At 34.1% G+C, this 12,255-nt stretch overlaps 1 protein-coding gene across 2 annotated transcripts in view; it reads right to left on the bottom strand.

Moving 5' to 3' along the window:
• Positions 1–12,255, bottom strand: part of UBR1 (ubiquitin protein ligase E3 component n-recognin 1) — a 61,563-nt gene that overhangs the window by 30,414 nt on the left and 18,894 nt on the right. For both annotated transcript variants that reach the window (XM_068684004.1, XM_068684003.1), the window contains exons 7-21: positions 11,283–11,345; positions 10,857–10,980; positions 9,252–9,359; positions 8,704–8,792; positions 7,813–7,911; positions 7,012–7,169; positions 6,210–6,309; positions 5,792–5,920; positions 4,799–4,982; positions 3,791–3,852; positions 3,482–3,592; positions 2,513–2,578; positions 2,283–2,384; positions 1,204–1,267; positions 664–788 (exon numbers count right to left, since the gene is read on the bottom strand). In XM_068684004.1, coding sequence (XP_068540105.1) covers positions 664–788; positions 1,204–1,267; positions 2,283–2,384; positions 2,513–2,578; positions 3,482–3,592; positions 3,791–3,852; positions 4,799–4,982; positions 5,792–5,920; positions 6,210–6,309; positions 7,012–7,169; positions 7,813–7,911; positions 8,704–8,792; positions 9,252–9,359; positions 10,857–10,980; positions 11,283–11,345 — 1,584 coding nt within the window. The remainder of the gene's footprint in view (positions 1–663; positions 789–1,203; positions 1,268–2,282; positions 2,385–2,512; positions 2,579–3,481; positions 3,593–3,790; positions 3,853–4,798; positions 4,983–5,791; positions 5,921–6,209; positions 6,310–7,011; positions 7,170–7,812; positions 7,912–8,703; positions 8,793–9,251; positions 9,360–10,856; positions 10,981–11,282; positions 11,346–12,255) is intronic.

A 12,255-nucleotide genomic window follows, 5' to 3' on the forward strand; every position in this document is an offset into this window, starting at 1 on the left:
GGATCATGTGTTACTGGTTTCTGATTATAATCCAGGGTATTATATTTTCAAATAATCTGTTTTGGGCATTGATTGTTGGCCCTGAAAGCTTGCACAGACTATAAAATCTAAACCACACCTCTCCCTTGTGCATAAGTTTTCAACACTTAGAATAGAATGGTAGGGTTTGAAAGCCATGATTTTTCAATGAACAAGCTGAACAGACTTTTCAATGACCTCATTTTTCAATGAACAAGTTGAAGTGATCAAATTAGAGGATAATGTTTATTGATGGTAAACAGGGCAGCTAGATTCTGTTCTGCCTAGTCCTAACTGGGCCAAAAAAGAAAATTTTAAAACTTGTTCTTGAATCTAAAAGAGGTGTGTATAGTTTAGTTTGTTTTGTTGTTTTTTTGTTTTGTTTTGTTTTTTATTCAATCCATCTTTTCATCAAAACACACAATCCCCATACAAACCCCTTCAGATGAGATCATGCTTCTACCTATGTTTACCTTTACATCAGTAAGGTAGCAGCATTTGTAATGCTATATTTTAATTCTCAAACCAACATCTGAGCTTTTTATCAGAAATGTAATACTTCCATATAAAGATATGGAAGATAAACAGGAGAAGGACATAAAAATTGAAAAATGTAAGGAAGAAAAGTAGCAACCCAGGACTCACATTTTCAGGCAAGGACTTGGTAATTGCACTATGCGCCATTGGCTCAATACATAGTAGATGAATGATTTCTCTCATGGTAACATCTTCCTTTGTCACATTACTCACTCCAGGTACATATCTTTCCCCTACCAGAGTACATCAAAAGGAAAAGAATCACATATATGACAGTTACAAAGCAAATTCTGGGGAATGTAAACATACACTAACTATCCCAAGTGTCTGAGAGATGACAAGAAAGTTTGTTTTTTGTTTGTTTTAACCTAGCTTCCTAAAAAAAAAAAAAAAAAAAAAGGGCTGAGTCTCTTGAGTCTCTTCTCATTTTCCACCTTATTAAATTATTAAATTATCTTATTAGCTTTTTTCACCATGTAAAACGTATTGCTTCCAGCTGACAGATGTTTGTATTATCAAACCATCTGTTTAGAATAGGCACTTTCCAGTATACACTCCATATCAGATTCTATGCTAAAGTAATCTAACTTGTTCTTTCAAGCTATGATTATCCATTACTACCAGAGTAGAGAGAAAAAACAAACTTACCCACAACATAGATGAGAATCTGAAGCATCTCTTCTATTAGTACGTTACATTGTTTAATCAATTCCTACAAGAATGAGAGAAATCATATAAAAAACACTAACAGGAAAACCTGAAAATGAGGGAGTTTAGTATTGAGATGCACTGCTTCAGTGAAGCATCATATTGTGAGAAGAACCCTCCCTCTTAATGAGTTAGAAAAAGATATTATAGGTATATAAAAGATATAGATATTATTCTGCAATTGAAGAGCAAGGTTCACATGCAGGAAAAGAAATAAAAATGTATCCCAAAGGAAGGGTCATATCGAAATTCAAGCCTCAAAAAGTAGCACAACAATTAAGCAAGTTTCATCAAAAATACACAAATACTACACATAAATATTGTAGAGAAGTCATTTGCCTGTATTTTAGCAGATGACCTACGAAAACATTATTAACAAGGAAATCAGTAACCAGTTTACCTTGTGAATGTGGAACACTAAGAAAAATGAAAACCTAACGAAATATATGTAGAAAAGGCACATACTAGATGGGACAGGCATTGGTCTGGTCTTTTTATTCAATCTTACGCTGTGCCAGTAGTGCTGTTCTCTGAACTACTTTGAACAAAGCACACTAAAGAGAGCAAAATCAGTTTTCTAATTTTGAGTAAGAAAGCCTCCATATAAGCCTCTGATATAAAATAATTTCTGTCTCAACATCAGGAAACACTTCTTTACTGAGCAGGTGAGTAAGCACTTGAACAGGTTGCCCAGAGAGGCTGTGGAGTCTTCATCCTTGGAGGTAAGGCTTCCCCATTCTCCCTCCTTGGAAATATTTCAAAAGCCACCTGGATGTGGTCCCAGGCAGCCTGCTCCAGGTGGCCTTGCTTGAGCTTGGGGATTGAACTATATGGCCTCCAGAGGTCCCCTTCCAACCCAAATCATTTTGTGATTGTGTGATTTGTTTAACTGCTAGGTCCTGGGTTGACTGACTTAATGTGGTCAAAAAAATGCAGTGATCAACAGTAGCTACTTTTTCTAACGATGTTGCATGCACTCAAAGTAAACAAATTCATCAGCAGATATACTTGACACTTACCTGATCTTTGGTGGGCTTGATCCTTCTGAAAGCATCAGCAAGCTCATACCTCTGTAGTATGAGCAACAGGAAATGATTTGGATCCATAAGAGATGCACCAATCTAAGAAAAGACAAATATGAATATCAGTTACCATTACAATTCTTCATTTTGCAACAATACATATTTAATTAAGATTAAAGGCGTGAGCATGTTATGAGTCAGGCAAAAAATGATTCAGCCCATTATACCTGGAGCATGATGATGTCTTTATCATACATTTCTTCTCTGCATTTAACATCTTGATAATAAAATACCTGAGAAATAAGAAAACAAAATTTAAGCAGAGAAGTAATGCAAATGCTGAAGTAATGCACTACCAAATCTGCACCATTTAATGCCTGTTTGAGACTTTTTTCAAGTTGTAAAGCATCTTTATTAAGGTAAGGGAAAGTCCCATGTCTCTTTCAGAACAAATGTACTTTGACAGAAGTGAAAAATGATTTTTCACTTTTTCAGAGAAAATCTATGCCATATTAACTTTTTCACAGCCACACTCCAAAACAACGTAATTCTAATGCCTTCTATGTATTAAAAATCTTATTTTCTTTCTCCTACCCCAGTTCTGACACACAAATTCTACAAGGGGCTACCAATATTTACTTTGATTTCACGAAAGGGTTCTGTGAAAGGTAAATTTAAAAAAAAAATCTGCCAAATACAAAAATGGTGAAGTCAAAAGAGGAACAATACAAGTACTTATGGGTAGACTCTTACAAGAAAAAAGCCCACCAGTATTATTAAATGTTTGTTATTTCAAGCTATATAGTACTCAGAAGAAGTTTGATATGAGATTAAATAGTTAAATATTTAAGTTTTCCTGTTGTAAGCAACAGTACTTATACAACAATTTCTTTAACAGATCTGAAAGTAGTCTATAGTAGATGTCAGTAAAGTTACCATTTCACAGAAGTCAGAAGCAGTACTAAAAAAGATCACAACAGTTTTCTAATACAGGCAGGCAAAGCCATTGATAAAACTGGAAATAAAACCAAGTTACCTAAATTCCGATCTAGAAATCATTTTATTTAGTAAATTTTCGTAGGAGTAACCCCCATGACCTATTTCTACACTGGATGAAACTACCATTGAAAACAATACTGAGATATACCTGCATACACCATTAGGACCAAGTCACTACTGTATAACCTAGAGAGTACCTGGCTTATCAGAGAGAGTCCATTCCTTCTCCACATCTCTGCAGCTACCTGAGCAACCAAAACAAGACATCTCAAAGGATATTCTACCAGCAGGTCCACCTGAAATTCTTCCTAGAAGTAAAATAAAAATGGACAGAAAGAAGGAAGGAAAAATAAGTCAGTCAGTGATTTTTAAGTGTAAGTCTTAAACAATAACAAGTTCCAAGTTGCAAAATAACCTGTTACGAAAGTTCTAAAATATGATTTTAAGCTTTCTCCTTCCCAGAGTATAAATCACAAGCAGCATTTGAATAAATAAGTAAATCTTACAGGAGAAACAAATTCATGTAATCTTGATATGCTTCCAGTCTTGCTTAATCGCACATGAAGACCTACAAAACAAATAGGAAAAAAATATAAAATATATCAAATTCATTCAAGTTTGTCTTCCAACAAATTCCAAAACTTAGCTCAACTGCCTGCAACTCAGAGAACTAAAAGAAAAAGTTAAAGTTTACTTCAGAAAGATTTGTTACTTCCATTATTATATATTTTTAACACAGAATATCTATTACATTATTACAACAGTTTTTACTAGTCTTACAATTCATTCTTTTTATGAATAAATGTATTCATTTAATGAATTCATTAAAGTCATTTACACAGAAAAGATAAATAGTATTGACAGGCTTTTAATTTCACATTTAAATTGCTTAATGTCAGTTACTACAGAATTTCTAGACTACAAGGCTTTACAGATTACCATCTTTGCTACATTCTTGGTAGCAAATGATGTGAAAAAGAATCTGCAGCTTAACAACAGTGTATGATTTTGTTTGTATTGTAGAGAAAGTGGTGATCACCCACTGCTGTGGTCCTTTGTATTCTGACTGGAAATCTGTCCTGAAATGCTGCAAACATATGTCTTTTAGAAAGGGCATTTTAACATGCTTAAAATATATACGGCTGGAAAATAAATTTGAGATACAGAAGTGATGACTGTTCATTTAGGCATTGTAAGTAGGAATAGAAATGAATTCAAATAGTTTAGAGAAAGATAATGTTATATTATTAGAATATAAAATGATTCCTTCTTGTCTGCTTTCTTCTCTCTCCTGTGTAAAAAAAATATCCTCCAACCCACACAGCAAGTGCTTTTTTGCAAAAAATTTTTCCCTTAGGGGATATCTGGGGAATAAGGTCACCTGACTGAAAATGTCCAAGTCAGACAGCAACTGATCTGTGAAGCATTTAATTTAAATGCTTTCCAGAAAAAAGAAATGAGGGGGATGAGAAGCCTAATTCAAATAGCTATCAAAACCAAGAAACATCACCTACCTGCAAGAGTCCTAGACAGCGGTAAATGTATGCTGACAGGATCTAAAGACACTCTGTAAGGTCTGCTCTCCAGAGTATGGCCACACAAATGAAATGCTGTCTTTTCCCGTAAGCGGCTGCTGTTTGTGCTGCACCTCATCACAGCCTTATGACATTCTTTGTAGGCCCTCAGCAACAGCTCTTCCTAGAATTTAAAACACATGCATAGAGTTATATTAAAAAATGATGAAACATGCACTAAAATTGCTCGCCTGTCTTTTTCTGATGGAGCAAACAGTTACTACAAATCCACACCATAATTACTACTGTTTCCTAATACTGAGAAGTACTGGACTGGAGCAATGGAGCATCACCTGAAGCTAACTAAGAATATGCTTCTGTTCTAAGAGCTACTCTGTCAAACACTCTGATGTCTATGCACTTATTTGAGCTGAAAAATCTTAACAATTTGCCTAGTTTGTAAGTCAAACTGCATCATAAATTCCTGATTGTAGTTGTAGTTCCTCCTTTCTCTCCATACTAAAAATAATAGCAACTCACCCCAAAACAGCTTAAAAATATGATTTTCACAGTCTCCTTTCCCACAGCATAGGGATCAATGCCAGTACTGAGTAAGACAATTTACAGGGTAATCATGCAATTCCTGCAAAGCTTCTGCCTTCCACTTTAGCAATTAAAAATGAACACCATATGCTTTCAAAGTTTTCAAACTGACAGTTCACTATGAACCTAATGTTCAAAGCATTGAATGATGAGAAGTACTTCCTTCTTTGTGATTTGTCTGATACTCTACAGTTTTGTCAACCAGATTATACCCTGGGATCCCCTTTCTCAGTGTCATACCACAGATAATGCTTTCAGCCTTTTTTTTTTTTTTGTGGAAGCCTGTATTGTACAACACTGAGCTTCTTTAAAAAACTACTACTTAAAAACTCCTTGGTAATATTCATAAAAGGCATGTGTGTAAGAACCCCAGATAACCCGTTTGCTTACATCACAGGCACACCATTCTTGGAACATCAAGAGAATGTTCTTTAGCTGCATCTGTATAGAAATGGCTGCTTCCCAGTCAGGGTCCACCTCTATGTGCTGACCAATCTGTCTTTTTATCTCCTCCATTCCCTGAAATAGAGATGCCACAAAATACTCAAGCTAGATCACTGATCACAGGCTTAAAAACAACAGAAAATCCCATAAGCAAATGGTAAAATACAGATTGTTCAGATGTACCTAAAATTAATGAACATTACTTCTATAAAGTAAACATTACTTTTTCACCCACCCAAGAGTTTATTATCTTAATCATATGTTTACATCCACAATATTGCTATGGACAAAAAGATGAGTAAACAAAAGCATTGTGGTATCTTTATAACAGCAAATTAGAAAGATATTATGTAAATTTTTGTACCTGCATGCAAGTTAAAATCCTTAGGAAAGAAACAAATCCTTCTAAAAATCGCTCCCTCAGACGGTCTGTCCATACTGTAGGTTTGCTGATTAAGACATACCTGTCCCCAAAGAAAACATTATCTTCTTTTGCTCAGATTTCTCTTCTGCTTATTTTTGAATTCAAAGTATTAATTGTATTAATATATTCAACACCATCAAATTACATCACTCTCCCCACCTCAAACTCTTCCTTTAGTTTTCACCAAATACTAGAGGTGCTTGGTCCAACTCCATTATTTCAAATTAACAGACTCTGAAGTCCAAGGTATTTTGGATGTTTTGCTTTTATGTCATTCAGTTCATTGAGCAAGAGTAACTTAGGACCTTTAAGACTGGAGAGCACCATGCAGATGAAGAATATACACAGAATATACCTATACTTTCCCAGAATGATAGTGAATAGAAGCCAAGTTTCCCATACTGTCTTACAGTAGATGCATTTTGTTAGCAGAATTGTTATTTGAAATGATATCAGTGAAAATCATAAAAGAACTGTCTATACAAAATATAGTTTTAGTATTTAAAAATGTTCAGCTTTCCACTTAAAAATAAAACCTCAGAATTCCACTGTTGGTGTTTTTTTTTTTTTCCTAGGGAGAGGAATTGGGGGGTTGGTTGGTTTTGCTTTTTTTTTTTTTTTTTTTTAAAAAAAAAAGCAGTTTTATCATCAGATTCCTGAACTGAAACACGTCATCCTACTTCCATTTTTTTTTTTTTTTTTTTTTAAAAGAATTATTCAAGCTTCCTGACTTTATGCTTACCTTAGGTCATATATTACTGCATATACCCGGTTCATTTTGTCCTGGCTGTAACCTTGGAAGTTGAACTTGTCATTTTTGTCGAGATACTCTGGAACGACTTCTAAGAGTGTCTCTGTAATAGTGGTAATTACACTCTGCTCTTCAATAAGATGGCGGGCCTGCAAGAATTAAAATATTTTTCTTCCCTATTTCTGTTGGAAAGAATGGCCTTTTTTTTTCTTTTGAATCCAGTATTTGTCAACTAAGATTTTTGTAAAAGCTGCAAAAGCTCTTATAGTAATTACTTATGTATGAAAATGATTTGTATCAACTTGGCATGTTTTATTTGCTTTGACAGCATCAATCTAATGGACATACCGTTCTTTCTAGAGAAATCACATAGAGAAGGACTGAAAGAAACATAAAACGTTTAAAAATACAGGTATGATATTTTTATCCCCAGAGGGCTTAACATATTTCACTCACACAAAAAGGCATTTAATCATTTTAGGACACCAAAAAAGTTTTTAATGCTACTTAAGAAGGTTAACAGGAACAGTAAATTCAACATACAAAGTTAATACAAAGAACATTGCTGCCTAGAACTTCCACTTACTTGCATTCCCTCTATCTTCTGATATCTAATAGATTCTCACGTGAACTCAGGCTCATGCTTTCATATTGACCTTACAAGTCAAAATAATTCATTTTCAACTCAGCAATGTATAAAGACTCTGTCAAGTATAGTATCACAGTAAATGTGGCACTGCTAGCAATTCTGACATGTACTTTACATTCCTAGAGTAGACAGGCTGCACATACCAGAGTAGGTACAGTGAACATCTGAACTGAGAGCGCTGTCACAGAGAGAACTCTGTCATGATCATCGCTGATGTATTCTTTCTGCAATGCTTTGTAATACTGGGAAAAGAGAATATTGGGAAGTTAAATAAGTAAAACAGGTTTAATTTAAAATGTTTCACTTTTTATTTGCAAGAATTACATTTCAAGTGTCCTTCTTCTTTTCTACCAGGAGCAGCTCAAACAAAAATGCCCCAGTGTTCTCAATGCAACAGCATATTCAACATGTGCCCTTAGCACTGAAGATAAGCACAAAATTAACTGCTCTGCCAGAGTGCAAAGGTTTTTTTTTTTTTTTTTTTAATCTCCTACAACTAATCTTCTCCAAGAAATTAAGCATCTGAAAAAAAGGATCAATGAAGACATTGAATTACTATAAACCAAGTCTTCCTCCTTTTCTAGTGAACTGCATTGACAGTTACTCAACAACTGTCTATAGTGTACAATGAATAATTCAAGTTTTCATTTGTTCTGTTTCAGTCCAGGGAAAACCATCAAGTGTTCGTCATCTTCATTAAAATTAAAAACTCATAACAATAAAAAAAATGGTCTTATATTCTGTCTCTCTTAACTGTTGCATCTATTTTATAAAAAGACTGATCAGTTGCACTTTAACTCCTAGTTCAAACTATACAGATAACACTAACAATACTGCATTCATAATATGCATCTATACTTGCATGATCATAAGCAACAAACTAATGACACAGGACTTAATACACTTCAACACTGAACTAGTAGTTGAAGCTCTGCTTGTTCATAACTTATTTTTATTGAAGTAATTATTAGGTTTTGGGGAAATTTTACAAATCTAATAAAAACTCATAGCATAAGAAGCGAACAACATTTTACCTTTACAAACTCCACAGCAAAATGTTTTTTGTATTCCATTTCCATGAAAAAACTACTGAAGATAAGTTCATGAAGAACCTTCCTTGCCCCTGTAAAGAACCAATATACCTTACTTCACTTTATTATTAAAAAAAAAAAAGTAGCTTTTTGTGGAAAGGACAAACTGATTGAGGGAACAGTAATTAGAAATCATTAAAAGCCTTGAAATAGTTATGAAGTATACGGGCAAAGTCATTCATATCATGTCTTTTACTCTTAACACTTAAAGGTATCTATTTATAATACATTAAGAATCAAGTCACTCATATTTAAACTACATTTCGTAAAAGATTGTTCAAAATACATAAAGCAGGAAAAATTTAGAAGGCAAGTAAGTACCCAAAATATCAATTATCTCAGCCTTGAAAATAAAGGCAGTATCAAAAAGCATATTATGAAAACTGAAAAGAAAAGTAGCGCCACATGCATAACGCTTAGTTTTACACAATGGCTTAATACATAAAAGATGAGTTTGCCTCTTCAGCTTATAGGAACATGGATACACAAACCTTTATGAAGTTTTGCATCCCAAAGCATCAACTTGCTTATGGAACACGGCTTTCCAGATCCAGTTTCTTCTTTGAGACATATTTGACAAAATATCTGTCGAAAGTCACCTACAGGGATAAAACGAGTCATTTGTACAAGAATGCTTTGATAATTGATACAAACCAGTAAGAAGAGAATTATGGAATTCTGTTCTTAAAAAGAGAAAAGAGGAAAAAAGGCACTTAATTATAAATTAGTTCTTAACTGGCCCTCTCAGCGGACATATTCCTACATACACTATCTTTAGTGATTTTCTCCTATTATTTTGGCTCACTTTATTAAATTGATCCAGTGAAGAAGACTATTTTAAAACAAAAAGCATTTAGACAACTTTGCAGAGCAGATTCTCATTATGCCAGCACAGAAATGCACAGGCTAGGCCAAAGTCCCTGCAATGCAGTCTTTTCTAGGATTTCAGGACAGTATTTTGCACTTTTTTCACCTATCAGTCAATACAGCATTTGCTGAAGCACTTTTTTGGATCAACACATCAGAGTCCCCATGTGTTACTGAAGTTTGGAAATGAGCTCTGAAAGGGTAATGGAGTGTCAGGAATCAGGATTCTGACAGCATGGAAACAAATAGTAAAGAATGTTTTCCAGTCCCTGTTCTACCACATGAAGCAAAACCAGGAAAGAAACAGGAGCCAGACTACCAAAAAGTTCCAGCTGAGTACAGAACATCAGGTTCTCCAAGCATTTATATACACAATCCAGAAGAGCAAGGACAGGAAGAGCAAGGACAGGAAGACTTACATAAAACATATTAAAGCACTGCTTAACCTACAACAATTTCCTGGTCCAAAATGCAGCAAACAACATGGAAGACTCCTTCTCAATTTTAGCTCATTTCATCAGCAAAAAAAATAAAATTCTCAGGATTTGCTGGGGCACTGACATTGACTTGTCTACACTCATACTGTTGAGTCAACACCTATCTGTCAGTTAGTATTTTAAATGCAGTAACCTCACAGAACTAAGGAAAGTTATCTAGGAAGAAAAATGTGGATAAGAAACAAGCTTTCAGAGTACTTCACTAGACACCTTGAAATAAACAATTACAGAGTCAGGAATTTGTACTGATCAAAAGAACAGGTTGGCGAACTCAAACCAGCAACAAAACAATCAGTGAAATAAATGTATAGTTGAAAATAGCTAACATTTTTAATATGTATATATTGTGAGAAGAAAAAAAATAATACCAAAATTGTATCTGCATTTTAAGGGAAAGACTGAAAAGGAAGAAAGTATTCAGGAAAAGATAAAAATTCACTTTATTATCTAACATTACAATAGAGGCTAGAACAGACCCCCAGATTTAACATATCAAAGCAGTGAGTAGAGCTTAATCTATGCATGCCTGTAAGGCGAAAATAAGTTTTATAAGTCACCAAAACAGGGCATGTGATGCTGAAACTGGGGATGAAAAAAATCCAGAGGAAAAGGGAAGGCTCGTATTTTAATAAGGGGGTATCACATATGACAGTGCTGAAGAGAAATTTTTGAAAAAATTACTCAACTAGAATTCTGACATGGCATCATTGTAACAAAGTTATTTATACTTACTTGAATAGCTCATGAGTTTATTTAGCCAAGAGCCAAGGCGCAAGGCAAACTTCTGGTGAGCCATAACATCAGCATGCAGAACCTCCACATGAAGTGGTCGTTGAGAAACATTTTCAGAATGCCTCTAGGAATCAGGTAAGAATTAGTAGATATAAAATAAAGGTAACATGAATTTCAATTTTTGTCTCCAATATCCATTACCTCCCCCAAGCACATGTTAATGGCAAACCCTAGCAAAAAAAATAATCATCGTGTTTCTTTTCTGAAGACATGTATCCATAACAAACGTGGTAGGGTAAGTTCAGTTTTAATAAATTCACAGGCTATACAATGCTATCTTGAAGACAGTACAACAGACAAGTCTTTGACAGTAATAACGATGAGGTTTATTATTTTTTTTAATGAGTAAATATTTTAGGAAGTTACCTTGATTTCTTCTTTTGCTTCCTGACAAGAAGCATAACGTCCTGCTTTAACAGCTCTCCGACCCTATTTAAAGAAAATATTGAATACAAGAACAATTTAAAACAGAACCACAACATTACAAGCCTGATTCTGGGTATGTTTTATTGTTTGTAGAAACTGGGACCAACATCACTTACAGGGCTTTTAGACATCTAGAAGCAAATTAAAATTAACATAGCTTTTTTTTTCCCCCTAAAGATAGCTATTTGAAGCAGCAATGGAACATCCTAAAGTAAATTTTTGGTATATTGATACTATTTGATAATGAAAACGCACATACGAAGTAAAACAGACAAGATGGATTTCCACAGATTACCTTAAGTAGAAACTAGATCAACTTTCTTCCTAACACAAAATACACTCAATCCTGAATTGCTTTTCTACAATCTTTCCTACTATTTCTTAATTCTTATTGTAAAAGGGATAGTACAATATATTAAAATTATGGTTTTATAGTTCTTTTGATAAAGACAAGAACAGCATGAGCTTAGTCCTCAAATTCCACTCAATGTCTATCCGAGTCATCAAATTCCACAACCAATGGCTATGTACTTACAAATGCTTTGTAAGGGGTCTGATCAGCACTCAATCTAAACTTTAGGTTTCAAACAAAACAAACCTTCATAACTCAAGGAACATCAAATGTAACCTTTAAAGTTTCTCTGTAAATCATGTATGGTTACATACCTGGTACATATCTTACAAACCTTGTAACTACAAAACAAACCTTGTAACTACATAGGACTGACAAAGCAACTACAAATAGAATGCAACTAAATTTCCATTACCTGAACAAAGACAGATAAAAAGAAAACATTGTTTATAGACTAAAAAAGGATTCTAATATTAGTAAGACCTTCTATAGGTAAATACACATTAAATACATATTAAATACATATTACATATTGTGAGGTTAAAAAAAAAATACAGCTGC

This window comes from Anas acuta, chromosome 5, assembly GCF_963932015.1.
Source record: "Anas acuta chromosome 5, bAnaAcu1.1, whole genome shotgun sequence".
Lineage (NCBI taxonomy): Eukaryota > Metazoa > Chordata > Aves > Anseriformes > Anatidae > Anas > Anas acuta.